At 44.7% G+C, this 17,710-nt stretch overlaps 1 protein-coding gene across 1 annotated transcript; it reads left to right on the top strand.

Annotated features, from left to right (window-relative positions):
* Window positions 1-358: 358 nt before the first annotated feature.
* On the top strand, window positions 359-14,939 carry LOC120675295 (ABC transporter B family member 4-like). The gene is made up of 13 exons (XM_039956434.1): window positions 359-887; window positions 1,009-1,063; window positions 1,348-1,523; window positions 2,190-2,411; window positions 2,506-2,622; window positions 9,269-9,390; window positions 11,300-11,825; window positions 11,921-12,192; window positions 12,289-12,921; window positions 13,014-13,242; window positions 13,347-13,613; window positions 13,702-13,965; window positions 14,166-14,939. Exons 1-13 carry the CDS (start codon window positions 612-614, stop codon window positions 14,805-14,807), a joined length of 3,801 nt encoding a protein of 1,266 aa, XP_039812368.1. The 5' UTR covers window positions 359-611; the 3' UTR covers window positions 14,808-14,939.
* The last annotated feature ends 2,771 nt before the right edge of the window (window positions 14,940-17,710 follow it).

Genomic DNA, 17,710 nt, shown 5'->3' with positions numbered 1-17,710 from the left:
GGCATACCTAAAAATCTAATCTAAGCTCATTAGTCATACAATTAAGATTTTATTACTAAAGTAAAATATAAAGATTATAGAAAATTATATATAAAAAAATTATTATGGAATATCCTTCTCTAAATCCTAGGTACGCACTGTTTAACTGTACGATTAGAGAATGATTAGAGTATAATTACTATAGCATTATTATATCTAATCATTGTTAAATTAAGCTCATTAAATTCGGCTCGCAAATTTACACCTATCTGTGAAAAAAATTACAAATAGACTTCGTTTAATACGTCGTGCACTCGTTGAAAAAATCGTGGTTTTGTAACCAAACATGCTCATGGAACCGATACTGATGCTCCGCGTGATAGCCACAGGATGCAAGCACGACCCGCGGTCGGTCCGTGCATTTTCTCCGCCCTATCTTCCCGTGATCCAGTGATCGTTCCGGGTCGCTTCCGAGCTCCTCCATTATCGCAGCGACAAGTCTAATTAACCCCTGCACCAGCCATGATGCGGCGCTATATATTGCGTGGTGCCTCCACTAGACCTTCGCACTCCACGCAAGCACAGAGAGAGATTCCAGCAAGGCGGCAAGCCGAGCTTTGGCGTGCCCCACCATGGACGCGACGGCTAGCGGCGGCGGCGATCAGAACGGGATTGGCAGAGACGGCGGGGAGAAGAAGGATGCCTCGGCGGCGGCGGCGGCCAAGAAGGTGTCGCTGCTCGGCATGTTCCGGTACGCTGACCGCCTGGACGTGCTGCTGATGGTGGTCGGCGCGGTGGGGGCGGTGGCCAATGGCGTGGCGGAGCCCCTCATGACCGTCATCTTCGGCAACGTCATCGACTCCTTCGGCGACAGCACCGCGCCGAGCGTCATCCGCAGCGTCAGCAAGGTGTGTGCCCATAAACCGGCAGCAGCCAGAGGCCGCGCGTCAGCTTCGCCCTCCGATCCGCTGGTGGCTGTGGCTCCGCTTGATGAGCAGCCGATTCTAACAGTGGGCCTTCTTCCTCCAGGTTGTTCTCAAGTTCATATATTTGGGCATCGGAGCAGCTGTTGCCTCCTTCCTTCGTAAGTGGAATGTTACTCTGTTTTCAGTTTCAGTTATATCTCTCTCACTGAACCTATGGATAAGAAGAAGCTATACAGGGGAAAAAAGTTATAAATACTGTACGAACTGAACTAGAATTACCCAATATACACAACCGATTTCTCAAGTATCACTGTGCTCACGGCATTCAGTAGTCTCAAAGGAACTAGCTACGTATCATTCACCTAGCTATCTCTTTGTTAGAGTTTAGTTCTACTTGCACGGTTCAAATGGTAATACAGGGCTCACCTTTCACTTGTCCCAGAGGTGTCGTGCTGGACGATGGCTGGAGAAAGGCAGTCAGCCCGCATCCGTTCTCTGTACCTCGACGCTGTCCTGAGGCAAGATATTGCATTCTTCGATACAGAGTTGACAACAGGCCAAGCAGTTTCCAGGATGTCCAGCGATACCCTCGTGATTCAGGACGCGCTTGGCGAGAAGGTATTATTAGATTCATTTCTCCCACCACATACCAATAAAAATATAAACTAAATAAAAAAGTACGAATTATCATATTTTTAATGCATTTTTAGCAAAGGTTTAGCTGAAAATTCGAGAAAATTTAAATTCTACCTATTTTTGAAATTTTATAATTCAAATTCATGTCTAATGTAGCACATCTTGCCAAAAATATAGATTCCTTGTCTCTTGTGCTACCTCCTAGAAAAGTATTATGATTTTTAGACAATATTACCTATGTTTTTTTATTATTTAATTGAGAGAGGTGTAAAATTCTAGAAATTCGAAAATTATACTGTAGCAAAACCGCCTTAGGTTGAGGTCAGGGTTGTTTTTCGAACGGTTTTGGTAGTTGAAGGTGTAGGATGTCCGGTTTCGTAGTTCAAGGACCAAAATTAGACGATCGTAATAGTTCAGAGTTAAAGAATAGACTTTTCCCTACCAAGAACACAAGCGCGCAGACCTGCAAAAACATGAGATAACACACACATTATTATTTGTTTTACATTTTCAGCAAAATAGATGAATGACGTTTGTTCTTTTGAGTGTTATAGCAAACTGAGATTTTTTTTCATACTCTGCATCAAGACTCACCTTGAGCAGCTGGTGCTGAGCTATGCATGAATCTATTACCTTTATCATTTACAGGCAGGAAAGCTTCTGCAACTCGCATCTGCCTTTTTTGGTGGTTTTGTAATCGCATTTACAAGAGGCTGGCTCCTCACTCTTGTCATGCTAACATCACTACCGCTAATTGCTATTGCCGGTGCAGTTTCTGCGCAGTTTCTAACCAAGGTTTCTAGCAAGAAACTGACATCTTATGGGGATGCTGGGGACACAGTTGAGCAGACCATCGGAGCTATACGAACGGTGTGTTCAAATTATGTTAATTATTTCACAGTATATCAATTACTTTGCAAACAGAGGGCGGTAAGTCAGTTAGATATCTTGTTTTAATATACAGGTAGTTTCGTTCAATGGTGAGAAAAAAGCTATTGCAATGTACAAAAAATTGATCAAGAAGGCATACAAGACTGATATTTTGGAAGGCCTCATCAATGGTTTTGGCATGGGATCTGTCTTCTGTGTTGGAGTAATGGGCTTGGCCCATTTATTCTAAAGCAATAAAAGAATTTAAAGCCCACTATTAATGCTAGGGAATCAATGTTTAATTCCGTACCGGGAATTGAAGAGGATCTCAACCGACTTAAAAGGTGGACTTCTTGTACACCACTTGTGAAGCCGGTAAGAGGAGGACGGTGAACCACACGCGCGCGCGCGCTCGCTCGCCTCGCCGGGCCGGGCCGTGGCCGTGGCCGTGGCCGTGGCCGAGGCCGAGGCGAGGCGAGGCGCGGCGCGGCGCGGCGCGGCGCGGCGCGGCGCGGTGTGATGGCTATTTTGCCGTTGACAGCAATTAATCGTGCGATTAAACGTGCAATTAAATCTGTAATTAATGGCCATAACCGCATCACCTAAATGACTCTGATGGTGTCCAGGTTCAACGAACCTGAGCACCTGAGTCACTATATAAGGAGTGCCATGCCCCTCATCCATCCTGCACCAGAGCACTGAGGCAACTCGGCTCCTCTCTTCTCCCTCTCCAGTTGCAACAACTGAGTTCCCCAACGCTAATCTCTGCGCGCACAGAATTAGCGTGAGCAGGCCTCCGAAACCTTGCTCGCCTTGAGATCCTGCACGGGATAGGCGGGCAATCAGGTTTTTGGGTAACGCTTTAGCGTGACTGCTCAAAAATACTAAGGCTTTGCCCGATTGTACGACTACTTCCTGGTGGACGAGCCGAACAACTACGTCGACTACATTCTGGTGGCCGAACGACTACGTCGACTACATCTTGGTGACCGTTCGTGGGACTGCACTGCGAACATCTTCCTGCACCGATTTAGTTCGACTACTTCGACTGAGGCCAACCGAGTAGATGTCTACTCCAGTTGGTAACAGCGCAGCCAATGCCTCCGGCAACGGCCCCGCTTTAGGGTACTCCCTAAAACTTTGGTTATTTATATTGTTTATGCTTATATGTGTGATAAGTATAAACATGTTCACATGTTTTATTTTACTCCTTAAAGTCATAGAAATATTGCTAGTTTATACATCTAATTTTGGAATTAAAATATACCGAAAATTGCCTAGATTTCTAACAATCCAAAAACCTGATGATATTAATAGGCTTTCGGTATCTAGCTTTGCTGCATCAATCAAACCATCACCTTTTGATGGTTCAAATTACAAACGTTGGCAAGAGCGGCTTATACTGTGGTTAACACTATCGAGAGTGATCCATGTGAAAGAGGGTAAGCCTGAACAATTCTCTCCAGAGGAAGGGAGTGCGTTCGATGAGGCTGATATCCTCTTTCGAGGCTTGATCATTAGTGTTCTCGGTGATAACCTGGTGGATTCTTATATCCGGCTGCCAACTGGCAAAGCTTTGTGGGATGCTCTTGAGGCTCAATATGGAGTATCTGACGCCGGGAGTGAGTTGTATATCATGGAGCAGTTCCTTGAGTACAGGATGGTCGAAGACCGTTCTGTAGTGGAACAGGCTCATGAAATACATACTCTGGCAAAAGATCTCAAAAATTGCAGCAAAGAGTCCCCATGTGTGTTACCCAATAAGTTTGTGGCTGGAGGTATAATCTCTAAGCTGCCACTTTCTTGGAGGGACTTTGCTACTTCTCTAAAACATAAGAGACAGGAGTTCACAATAGATGGACTCATAGGGACTCTTGATGTTGAGGAGAAGGCGAGAGCAAAGGACATACGTGGGAAAGGAGTTGTTGGTGCTTCAAGTGCCAATCTTGTTCAGAAGAACAACTCCAACAAGAACAAGAAAAAGCCACCGCAGAACCAACCAAAGACTAAGAAGACAACCACTTTTAAGAAGAAGAAGAAGACGGGAGCTTGCTATGTGTGCGCTAGTACGGATCACTTTGCTGCAAAGTGTCCGAACCGCAAAGGCAACAACTCCGCCAACATGGTTATTAGCGAGCCTGGAGGAACTTCGGGGTACGGTAATTTATTACCTACTGTTCTTTCAGTCTTTGGTTCACCCGAGTGGTGGGTTGATACTGGTGCTAATATTCATGTTTGTGCTGATGCTTCTTTGTTCTCTTCTTACCAGACCGGCGGGACTTCCTCCTTGCTGATGGGGAACGGATCACATGCGCGTGTTCTTGGTGTTGGTACGGTAAATCTGAAGTTTACTTCGGGGAAGACCGTGCAGCTGAAGAACGTGCAGCATGTCCCCACCATCAAGAAGAATTTAGTCAGCGGCTCTCTACTGTGTAGAGATGGTTTCAAATTAGTCTTTGAGTCCAATAAATGTATCTTGTCTAAGTTTGGTACTTTTGTTGGAAAAGGTTATGAAAGCGGAGGTTTGTTCCGTCTTTCTTTGTCAGATGTTTGTAATAAAATTGCATACAATGTTATTAACGTTGATGAAACAAATGTTTGGCATTCGAGGCTTTGTCACGTTAATTTTGGTTGTATGATGCGCTTAGCTAATTTGAGGTTAATTCCAAAGTTCACTTTTGTCAAAAATTCTAAGTGTCATGTATGTGTTGAATTAAAACAAACTCGTAAGCCTCATAAGACCGCGGAGGCAAGGAGCTTGGCACCCTTAGAATTAATTCATTCCGATTTGTGCGAAATGAATGGAGTGTTGACAAAAGGTGGTAAAAAATATTTCATGACTTTGATTGATGATAGTACTAGATTTTGTTACATCTATTTGTTGAAGTCAAAAGATGAAGCTTTACACTACTTTAAAATCTATAAAGCTGAAGTAGAAAACCAACTTGAGAGAAAGATCAAAAGAGTTAGGTCAGATCGTGGTGGCGAGTATTTCTCAAATTTATTCACTTTATTCTGCGAGGAACATGGTATTATTCATGAGAGGACGCCTCCCTATTCACCTCAGTCAAATGGGGTTGCCGAAAGAAAGAACCGCACTCTAACGGATTTGGTTAACGCCATGTTAGATACAGCGGGACTTTCCAAGGAATGGTGGGGTGAGGCTATATTGACTGCATGTCATGTCCTAAACCGTGTTCCTACAAAGAATAAAGAGATAACTCCTTTCGAGGAATGGGAGAAGAAAAGGCCAACACTGTCATACTTACGTACATGGGGTTGTTTGGTAAAAGTGAGTGTGCCAATAACCAAAAAAAACGTAAGCTTGGACCTAAAACTGTGGATTGTATCTTTCTAGGTTATGCTATTCACAGCGTTGGATATAGATTTTTAATAGTGAAATCTGGAGTACCTGACATGCATGTTGGTACTATAATGGAGTCCAGAGATGCTACATTTTTTGAAAACATTTTTCCCATGAGAGATGAAACAAGTTCATCTAGGCAAGAGTTCATCAAGGATGATGGCTCTGCTGAGCCGATAGAACACAATGAACATACACTTGTAGAAAATCCTGAGGAGGATAACAATGATGCTCCGAGAAAGAGCAAGAGACAAAGGACTGTAAAGTCTTTTGGTGATGATTTCATTGTATACCTCATAGATGATACACCCAGAACCATTGAAGAGGCATATTCATCTCCTGATGCTGACTATTGGAAGGAAGCAGTAAGGAGTGAGATGGATTCTATTATGTCTAATGGAACCTGGGAGGTCGTTGAACGTCCTTATGGATGTAAACCGGTTGGATGCAAGTGGGTGTTCAAGAAAAAGCTTAGGCCAGATGGTACTATTGAAAAGTACAAGGCTAGGCTTGTGGCCAAGGGTTATACACAAAAAGAAGGAGAAGATTTCTTTGACACTTATTCACCAGTTGCCCGATTGACCACAATTCGAGTGTTACTTTCCTTGGCAGCCTCTTATGGTCTTCTCGTTCATCAGATGGACGTTAAGACGGCTTTCCTCAATGGAGAGTTAGAAGAGGAGATCTATATGGATCAGCCGGATGGGTTTGTATCAAAGGGTCAAGAAGGAATGGTTTGTAAGTTGTTAAAATCTTTATATGGTCTCAAGCAAGCGCCTAAGCAGTGGCATGAAAAGTTTGATAGAACTTTGACCTCTGCCGGCTTTGTTGTGAACGAAGCTGACAGATGTGTGTACTATCGCTATGGTGGGGCTGAAGGAGTGATTTTGTGCTTGTATGTGGATGACATACTGATCTTTGGCACTAGCCTTAATGTGATTAAGGAAGTCAAAGAGTTTTTATCTCAAAATTTTGAGATGAAGGATCTGGGAGAAGCTGATGTTATCCTTAATATAAAGCTGGTAAAAGAGATCAATGGTGGGGTGATTCTTACACAGTCTCACTATGTGGAGAAGGTGTTAAGTCGCTTTGGTTATAGCGACTATAAACCTGTCTCAACACCATATGATGCCAGTTTAATTCTTAGAAAGAACAAAAGGATAATGCGAGATCAGCTGAGATATTCTCAGATCATTGGTTCATTAATGTATTTAGCGAGCGCTACAAGACCTGATATCTCGTTTGCTGTAAGCAAACTGAGCCGGTTTGTTTCAAACCCGGGAGATGATCATTGGAAGGGTCTTGAAAGAGTAATGCGCTATCTGAAGGGGACAATGAACTATGGAATTCACTACACCGGGTACCCAAGGGTACTAGAAGGGTATAGTGATTCAAATTGGATTTCTGATGCTGATGAGATAAAGGCCACAAGTGGATATGTGTTTACACTTGGTGGTGGAGCTGTTTCCTGGAAGTCTTGCAAGCAGACCATCTTAACGAGGTCAACTATGGAAGCAGAACTCACAGCATTAGATACCGCCACTGTTGAGGCTGAGTGGCTTCGTGAGCTCCTTATGGACTTGCCGATAGTTGAAAAACCGTTACCGGCAATCCTAATGAACTGTGACAATCAAACGGTAATTGTCAAGGTGAATAGTTCAAAGGATAACATGAAGTCATCTAGACATGTGAAAAGGCGGTTGAAATCTGTCAGAAAATTGAGAAACTCCGGAGTTATAGCCCTGGACTATGTTCAGACGGCTAAAAATCTGGCAGATCAGTTTACAAAGGGTCTTTCACGAAATGTGATAGACAATGCATCTATGGAATTGGGCTTGAGACCCACGTGAGTCATTCTATAGTGGAAACCTGTCCTATGTGATCGGAGATCCCGTGAATTAGGATGGTGAAACAAAACTAAAGTCTGACTGTGAGAAGAGAACCTTTGTGAAAAGGGCTCATTCCGTGTATAAGGTGCATTTCTCTTCTAATCTGTATGGCAGGTTGGTCTATACCTTAATGTGTGCCAGGTGGTTTCTTTTAAACAAATGAGTTGTTTTCTTGAAACAAAAGATGTTGTCCTACAGAACATCTGAAAGGAACACACCTATATGAGTTTGACCACTGGTCATGGTCTATGAGAATTGGGTATTCTCTAGAAACTCATGAAGGGCCTGGAGTATGACTTATAAGCTCCAAACCGCGGGGATGCTTTTGCAGCCTAGTACCAGTGTAGGGCTCTGGTCAAACTTGTTTGCACAAAACTGGCAATTCAAGGCATAGTCCATTGCACAGTTGTGAATAAGTGTAGCCTTTGTCCTAGATGGAAGTTCAACTTAACAGTCTCTGTCGAATACTGGTATATCAAAGAGAGAATGAGGGTATTTCTAGTGTGGCTTGAATTTCTTGGTGGGGATTGTTGGAGTAATGGGCTTGGCCCATTTATTCTAAAGCAATAAAAGAATTTAAAGCCCACTATTAATGCTAGGGAATCAATGTTTAATTCCGTACCGGGAATTGAAGAGGATCTCAACCGACTTAAAAGGTGGACTTCTTGTACACCACTTGTGAAGCCGGTAAGAGGAGGACGGTGAACCACACGCGCGCGCGCGCTCGCTCGCCTCGCCGGGCCGGGCCGTGGCCGTGGCCGTGGCCGTGGCCGAGGCCGAGGCCGAGGCGAGGCGAGGCGCGGCGCGGCGCGGCGCGGCGCGGTGTGATGTGATGGCTATTTTGCCGTTGACAGCAATTAATCGTGCGATTAAACGTGCAATTAAATCTGTAATTAATGGCCATAACCGCATCACCTAAATGACTCTGATGGTGTCCAGGTTCAACGAACCTGAGCACCTGAGTCACTATATAAGGAGTGCCATGCCCCTCATCCATCCTGCACCAGAGCACTGAGGCAACTCGGCTCCTCTCTTCTCCCTCTCCAGTTGCAACAACTGAGTTCCCCAACGCTAATCTCTGCGCGCACAGAATTAGCGTGAGCAGGCCTCCGAAACCTTGCTCGCCTTGAGATCCTGCACGGGATAGGCGGGCAATCAGGTTTTTGGGTAACGCTTTAGCGTGACTGCTCAAAAATACTAAGGCTTTGCCCGATTGTACGACTACTTCCTGGTGGACGAGCCGAACAACTACGTCGACTACATTCTGGTGGCCGAACGACTACGTCGACTACATCTTGGTGACCGTTCGTGGGACTGCACTGCGAACATCTTCCTGCACCGATTTAGTTCGACTACTTCGACTGAGGCCAACCGAGTAGATGTCTACTCCAGTTGGTAACAGCGCAGCCAATGCCTCCGGCAACGGCCCCGCTTTAGGGTACTCCCTAAAACTTTGGTTATTTATATTGTTTATGCTTATATGTGTGATAAGTATAAACATGTTCACATGTTTTATTTTACTCCTTAAAGTCATAGAAATATTGCTAGTTTATACATCTAATTTTGGAATTAAAATATACCGAAAATTGCCTAGATTTCTAACATTCTGCATTTTCTTCGCCAGCTATGGGCTAGGTTTCTGGTATGGTGGGAAGCTAATCGTTGACAAAGGCTACACTGGAGGGAAAATTATCACAGTTTTGTTTGCTGTGATAGCTGGCGCTGCGTAAGTTTCTGGAACCCTAACATTAAGTTTCTGGAACCTTAACATTACAATTTTTTTTTTGCAATGACACAGTACAATTCAGACACTCACAACGCACACACACTAAAATCTTTGAGATTGACGAAGTCACCAGAGACGCTTCGCTGTCGACGCATTAAGTTTCTGGAACCCTAACATTAGAATTTTTTTTGCAATGACACAGTATAATTTAGATACTCACAACGCACACATACTAAAATCTTTGAGATTGATGAAGTCACCACAGACCCACAACGCACACACACTAAAATTCTTGAGATTGACAAAGTCACCACAGGCGTTTTGCTGTCGACGGGAACGTCGTCTATCACTGAAAGCACAACGCCATTAAATTTTGGAATATTCGCTCATATAGGGAGTCAAACCCAGGACCTCAAATACTACTGAGACTCTTTGTAACCATCAGGCTACGGTCCCTTTCGCACGAAACTGCACAGTTGCACCTCTGTAGATATGTACTTGTTTTCACATAATCCTGCCTTCATGATATCTCTTACGTTTCCTCAACAAAGTGTGCATACATGCAGGACATGAAACAGTGCGCATGAAACTATTAGTTCGCCTCAAAAAATCATTAATTTTAACTAGAAAGACCCGCGACTTTGCCGCACAGGGCTTGTATTTCGCTTTGTAGGTTTATAGTTCATGCGGACTTTAGGTTATGCACATAATAATTGTAGTAGATTTTGGGCTTTGTATTATCGTGATGCTATTATCTAAGTTTTTTAAGGAGAAAAACTCTGCTTTGATAGAAAGCTTCGCTATTATTTAAGTAGCATATTATTTTAGGTAACGAAATGGATATATGATATTTTTATATCTATTTTTTGTGAAAGTAGAGGTAAAATTATTTATTATGCACTAGGGAGGGCAAAGCAAAATTAGCTGAAAGGTTAATGAATTTGCAAAATGAGGAGATTTGGACTCATGTGGCAATTAATAGACATGATGATACTCTCTTTTAAAATATACTGCGTTATTGTGGAGGTAGCATGAGAAGTCATAGAAAAACAGTAGTGTGATATTATATTTTTAGCAAAATAGAATCTCATGTTGAACGAATTTCAAAAACGCTTTAAATTTACAATTTTGTTGGGTAGCGAAGCTTTAGCTTTCAAAATTCTAAGCAACTTTTATATTGAATGTTCTTTAATTTGAAGACATTTTTGTATTCAAGTTATAGGTAGAATGGATCGTATGCAAGCATTTGTGCAAACTAATTATGAAAGCATTTTAAATTTAAAATTTGTTCTACAATAAAGTTGTAGTTTTTGAATTTTCTATTAAATTTTATATTGAACAACTTTTAAATTTAACTTGTTTTGATGTTCAAATTGTACGTATAGTATTGCTTGTGAAGAAGTAACGAATGGAACGGTTTGTGATTTGATTTAATGGAAATTCGAGGGTTTTTTCTAAAAATATTCTGGAGAGAGGACTAGGACGGCGGGTTGCTTTAATGAAAACTAAAGGTTTTGATTGCAAATATGCCTGAACCGGGAAGGTTGGACTGCGGGTTTATTTTGATAAAATTTATTGGGTTTTTTATAGAAATACTTGAGAGAAGGCCGGACTCGGGTTGATCTCTCTAAAGGGAGAGAGCTTTTTCACAAAAAAAAAATATTGAGAGAGGAGGCCGAACTGCGGGTTGATTTATCTATAATCTGAGGGGTTTTTTTTGCAAAATGACCAGAACTCGCGCGGTCTGGGCCGTCCACCCGACTGATCCGACGGTCGGGAATAGCCGGCGACGTGGCCTGCTTCATTGGCCCTTTTTTGGTGCACGGACCGTATATAGAGAAGATTTGATCACTGTATGCAGTAAAATAATAATGTCCTGAACACCACACAATTCAATTCTTTGCAACAGTTCTTTAGGTAATGCAACACCTTCTTTATCTGCAATTGCCAAGGGTCAGTCTGCAGCATACAGATTGTTTGAAACCATAGAAAGGAAACCAAAGATAGATTCAGGTGATACCAGTGGCATGGTCTTAGAAGATATCAAGGGTGATGTCGAGCTAAAAGACGTTCACTTTCGCTACCCTTCAAGACCTGATCAGTTGATATTAGATGGATTGTCATTACAAGTAGCCAGTGGGACAACAATGGCCATAGTTGGAGAGAGTGGAAGTGGCAAGTCAACTGTTATCAGCCTAGTTGAACGACTCTATGATCCACAGGCTGGTGAAGTTCTGATAGACGGCATTAACATCAAGAACATTAGGCTCAGTTGGATAAGAGAGAAGATTGGTCTGGTCAGCCAAGAACCGGTGCTCTTTATGACCTCCATTAAAGATAACATCATGTACGGTAAAGAAGATGCGACACTTGAAGAGATCAAGAGAGCAGCTGAGCTTGCAAATGCAGCAAACTTCATCGACAAGTTGCCGAATGTATGGGAAGGAAAAAAAATAGAATATTTTGCAGTAACTTTTTGACAAAAGATTATTTTAATAAGCAATTAACAATGTTTTCCATGATATACCAGGGCTATGAGACATTGGTTGGGCAGCGTGGCGCACAACTTTCTGGAGGACAGAAGCAAAGAATTGCAATAGCAAGAGCCATCCTTAAAGATCCAAAAATACTTTTGCTTGATGAAGCAACAAGTGCATTGGATGTGGAATCTGAGCGGATAGTTCAGGAGGCACTGAATAGGATAATGGTGGAAAGGACCACACTTGTTGCTCATCGTTTAAGCACTGTAAGGAATGTTGACTGCATAACAGTTGTCCATCAAGGAAAAATAGTTGAACAAGGTTTGATTCTTTTTTATACTTATTTTTACTTTCCAGAGAATTTCCCTTATCAAGTTGTGTTAATCCATTTGTCAAAAACATATATTTTATATACAAGTCCTCATGATGCATTGGTTAAGGATCCTAATGGGGCCTACTCCCAGCTTATTAGGCTACAAGAGAGTCGTGTCGATGAAAGGCATAAACAAGCAGGCTCTGGGGTACCAGATTCCAGATCAAAAAGCACCAGTTTGTCATTTAGACAGTCAATGAATAAAAATTCTTTTGGTAATAACAACAGATATTCCTTCAAGAACCCCTTAGGATTGTCAGCTGAACTACATGAAGATAGGATCATGGGTGCACAGAAAACAGAAGAGCTCTCTGATGTTGTGGCACATAAGAAAGCATCAATAGGACGTCTTTTCAAGCTGAACATACCAGAAGTTCCAGTTCTTCTGTTAGGTTCTATAGCAGCAGCAGTACATGGAGTCATTTTCCCATTGTTTGGTATAATAATATCTGGTGCTATAAAATCGTTCTATGAACCACCAGATAAGCTGAAAAAGGATACCAGCTTTTGGGCTCTGATATGTGTTGTTATGGGGGTTGCATGTTTGATTTCAATCCCAGCAGAATATTCTTTGTTTGCGTTTGCTGGTGGCAAACTTATAGAACGTATACGTACTTTGTCATTTCAAAGCATTGTGCACCAAGAAGTTGGTTGGTTTGACAATGCCTTGAATTCCAGGTATGATTTTCAATTGACCTTTTACTTATTCTATCTTTTCCAAACATATTTAGATTTATATCAGTATTATGAGTTCTCTTTATTACTTGCAGTGGGGCACTTGGAACAAAGCTCTCAGTTGACGCCTTAAATGTTCAGCGCTTAGCAGGAGATAATTTGTCCCTTATAGTGCAGTTCATAGCTTCATTAACAACTGGATTTGTCATAGCCTTTGCTGCAGACTGGAGGCTTGCCCTGGTCATCACATGTGTTATTCCTTTGGTAGGCGCGCAAGGTTATGCTCAAGTAAAGTTCTTGAAGGGGTTTAATGAAGATGCTAAGGTGACACATGACAACTGTAAAACATCATATCCTGCTTTATTAAGCATGAGCTCCTCTAATTATACCTGAGTTCCTTATCATGACAAAGTGTTCCTATTAAGCAGGAGATGTATGAAAATGCAAGTCAAATTGCAACTGATGCTGTTGGTAATATCAGAACAGTAGCATCTTTCTCTGCTGAGAAAAGAGTGGTTGCAACATACAACGAGAACTGTGAAGCTCTAAGGAAACAGGGCATTCGAAGTGGAGTTGTTGGAGGGCTTGGTTATGGCTTCACATTCTTAATTTTGCATCTCACATATGGTCTTTGTTTCTATGTTGGTGCACAGTTTGTACGTCAGGGAAAAACTACTTTTCCAGATGTTTTCAAGGTAAGATACGTACTAATTTGTACCTACCATTTAGTGCACAAGTATTACTTTTTCTGAATCATTCACCAACTGATTGGATGTTTTCCAGGTTTTCTTCGCCTTAGTTTTGGCATCTCTTGGGGTTTCACAGGCTAGTGCACTGGCTTCTGATGCAACAAAGGCAAGGGATTCTGCTATATCCATTTTCAGTATTCTGGATAGGAAGTCAAAAATCGACTCAAGTATCAATGATGGGATGACACTGGATAATGTCACTGGAAACATTAATTTCAACAATGTCAGTTTCAAGTACCCGCAACGCCCTGATGTCCAGATATTCAGTGACTTTACCTTGCACATTCCTTCTGGAAAGGTACAATTGAACTTGCAACTATGTATCACCTTTTTTTTTCATTTCTTGCAGTAAGGTAGCCCCAAATAATTGTACGCGATGTATCTAGTTCCAGCAGAGTTACATATGGAACCCTGCTTATTTGAAGTCTTATAATTCCAAAGCACGGGAACAGTATGGCTCACCCCTTTCCTTCTTTTTTTTTTCTTTTTTTTTTACAGACAGTAGCACTTGTTGGAGAGAGTGGTAGCGGCAAGTCCACCATAATTGCGTTACTGGAGCGTTTCTATGATCCTGATTCTGGTGGAATCTCACTAGATGGTGTTGAAATTAAAAGCCTAAAAGTTAGGTGGCTAAGGGATCAAATGGGGCTGGTAGGCCAGGAGCCGGTGCTTTTCAATGACACAATCCGTGCCAACATAACATACGGGAAACACGGTGAGGTAACAGAGGAAGAGGTTATGGCTGTGGCCAAGGCAGCCAATGCCCATGAGTTCGTATCAGGCTTGCCACAAGGATACGACACCCTGGTGGGAGAGAAAGGAATTCAGCTATCTGGTGGGCAAAAACAACGGATAGCTATTGCAAGGGCCATAATCAAGGATCCTAAGATATTACTACTTGATGAAGCAACCAGCGCCCTGGATGCTGAATCTGAGCGCATCGTTCAGGATGCATTGGACCGAGTCATGGTCAGCCGAACGACTATTGTGGTGGCACACCGCCTCTCCACGATCAAAGGGGCTGATATGATTGCGGTCCTAAAGGAAGGGAAGATTGTAGAGAAGGGAAGGCACGAAGCCCTGATGCGCATCAAGGATGGAGCCTACGCTTCATTAGTAGAGCTCCGTTCTGAATCTTAATAGAACAATGTATCTTTATATCATTTGTGCATTTGTAAAGGACTTACAGGTACTATTTGGTCATAGAGTCCGATTATTGTTCGTTATTTTAGAAGTTAAAGTAAGAAGTTTGAGCTCAAGCACTTCTCAGTATGCTGCGTGGAAGACCTATGGTCCAGGTACAGGTAGGTAGTAAAGGAAGCAGATTAAGTTTTTTTTTTCAAAAAAAGAGAGAAGCAAAGTGTGTCCGTGTGCGCACACTTTTCTGAATAAACAATCAAATCGTGCCTCTGAGGTATGGACAATATACGTTCTCTATTAAATTAAAATCCTAAACCCCATAGTTAGTATCGCTTTACCTAAATAAAATACATTACCAGACGAGCTCCACGCAATGATTCACCAAACCAGTAAGTTTCACCCAAGTCCCCACCACACACACACAAAAAGAAAAAAGAAAACAAAAAACATGCTAATATGAACAGCTACGCGTCAGCGATGCAGACAGAGCTACTGAATTAGCCGGGGTATTTAACTTTTTACCATTATACCGGATGACGCCTCCTCAGATAACATCTTTAGAATTGACGCTATAGATTTAGCATTAGAGAGAGAAAATCAATATGTTTTTACCATTTTTGCTCACGTGGATGCCAAATCATCACTCCAGCGTGGATCCAAGTCAGCGGAGTGATGTAAAATGACCCTCGATGCCCCTGCCGTCCCCTTTCTTCTCCACTGAATTCTTTTTTACCGTTAGATTCCAATCCAACGGTCGAGAGGTTTTCTTCCTCCTCCATCCAAACAACAGCTTCTTTCTTCCTACCTCCGTCCCACGGCCCAGAGCACATCTCTCGTTGGCAAACGCCGCCGCCCCCGCACTCCTACAGGCTCTCCGGTCACCGGATCCAGCGCCACCGCCCAGGCGCCCACTCCCTCATCGATTCAGGGCGCCCCCACCCCTACCCCGCCCAACCGGCCTCCACCGTCGCGGCGGAGCTCGGCGACGCGCAGCCGCCGGAGCTCATCCACCCACCCCTCGGCAGTGGAGGCGGCGGGGTCGTCCTCCCCGTCGCTCCCGGCAGTGGAGAAGCTGCGGTGGAGATGGCGAAAGCATTGGGCACGCCGCGCTAGAGGAGGGCGGCGTGGAGCTGCACAGCTCAACGGCCATGGCGATGGCGGGTACCGGAGGAGCAGCCTCCGAGTCTCTGGCAGCGGCCTGGCGCCGCCGCCGTCCGCGCGCCGCGCGGAGCCGGTCACGGAGGCCGGCGTGCTCCGCGCCGTGTGGAGCCGGGGACGAGCCCGCCGACGCATCTGCGTAGTACGCCGGCGGTGTCGAGCGCCTTCAGCTCCGAGCTCCACACGGCGCCCACGGGGGCGACGACCCGGACACCGGAGACGCGGACAACAGCACCAACAGGAAGGTCGGCGTCGACTACCGCGGCGGCGGGAGCGTCACGGTCTCCTACGCCGGCCAGTGGCTCATCGCGGGCCGTGGCCCGTGTTCCAGCAGGCGCCGCGGCGATGAGGGGCCAGGCCGAGCGGCTGACGGAGGAGCAGGTGGGGCAGCTCGCCGCGGAGCGGGCCGCGTGTGCCGTGACGCTGGCGGTGGAGGCGAGAGTGCCCGTGCGGCTGCGCTTCAGCAAGGTGTTGCGGACATGGACGGTGGACGTGAAGGCGCGGTGCGACGTAGCCGTGGACAGGCTGGAGGGGGACGCGGCGGCGATGAACAGAGGGTGGACGGTCAGGGCCAGGCCGCTCTGGTGGTGGTGGTGAGCTGGTGATCGCCGCCGGCGCCGGACAAGGAGAGGAGGTCCGACAAGGAGAAGAAGGACGGCACGGCACCAACCGCAGGAACCGGCCGTCGGCGGCGGCGCTGCAGGGCTGGGGTGGGGGCGGGTGTCGCACGGACAAGAGAGGGCGAGAGCGGGGAATGAGTGGAGTTGGCCGCGCAAGAAAGAGGCAGGGGCAGGGGAGGTCATTTTACCTGAGCCTGCTGATTTGGATCCGAGCTGGACTGCCACGTGAGCAAAATAGCAATTCTATATCTATTTTCTCTCTCCACTAGTGAGAACGTAGCGCCAAATCTAAAATTGCTATAGGAGGAGCCATCATCCGGTATAATAGTAAAAAGTTAAATACCCCGAATTAGCCAATCAGTTATGCGTCAGCTGAAGTGAGAAGCGCGAGTGAATTTCATAACACGGCGTACCTTTGGGATAGTGAGGTTGTCCACACACCCACCATCTCTCCGCCACCGCCCCGCAGCTATCAGCCGCTAGTTATCTCCTTTTCTTTGAGAGGATTATTTCCTATTTTTAGGGTTCGCCGCTCGCCAGTGATCTCCCTGTTTTTTGTTTCTAATTAGGGGATCGCCGATGGTCTCCTGGGCTGGGTATCTCTCTTTTTGGTTTGGATCGGCAGTGGTAGACAGCGATCAGTAGAACGGCGGAAGGCAGCGGCGGCGGCGGCGCAGGGGACTCTCCCTCCGTTGGCCGAGAGGCGGAAAGACATCGAGGCGGCTCCCAGATGAAAGATACGGAGGCCGCGCCTGCAGGTACCTGCTCCATCGCAGCAGCAGGGGTGGCGTTGGTCGGATCATGACGACGAACAGGCGACCACACACAGTGCCCCAAAGGTATGCCACTTCTCAATGTACGCCTTAATTCTATTTTCATAAATTCACCAACTGGTAGCTGCATTGATCCCAACTTTCTTTCTAATGCGTGTGAAGGTGAAGTTGTAGCGAATTCGGCATTGAGCATATATAGTTGTGCGCCTCGCGTGAATTTGGCTACTGGAATTATGGGTCTGTTTGTTTTCATTTTCACCATCAACTTACTCTGATCCGGCGCACTAGAGTTATAATTGTTATAGGTGATGTGGCAATGCTATATTTGTTGCGCTGGAGTTTACGACTGACA

This window comes from Panicum virgatum, chromosome 5N, assembly GCF_016808335.1.
Source record: "Panicum virgatum strain AP13 chromosome 5N, P.virgatum_v5, whole genome shotgun sequence".
In the NCBI taxonomy this organism is placed as follows: domain Eukaryota; kingdom Viridiplantae; phylum Streptophyta; class Magnoliopsida; order Poales; family Poaceae; genus Panicum; species Panicum virgatum.
This window is presented reverse-complemented; position numbering and strand designations above follow the sequence as displayed.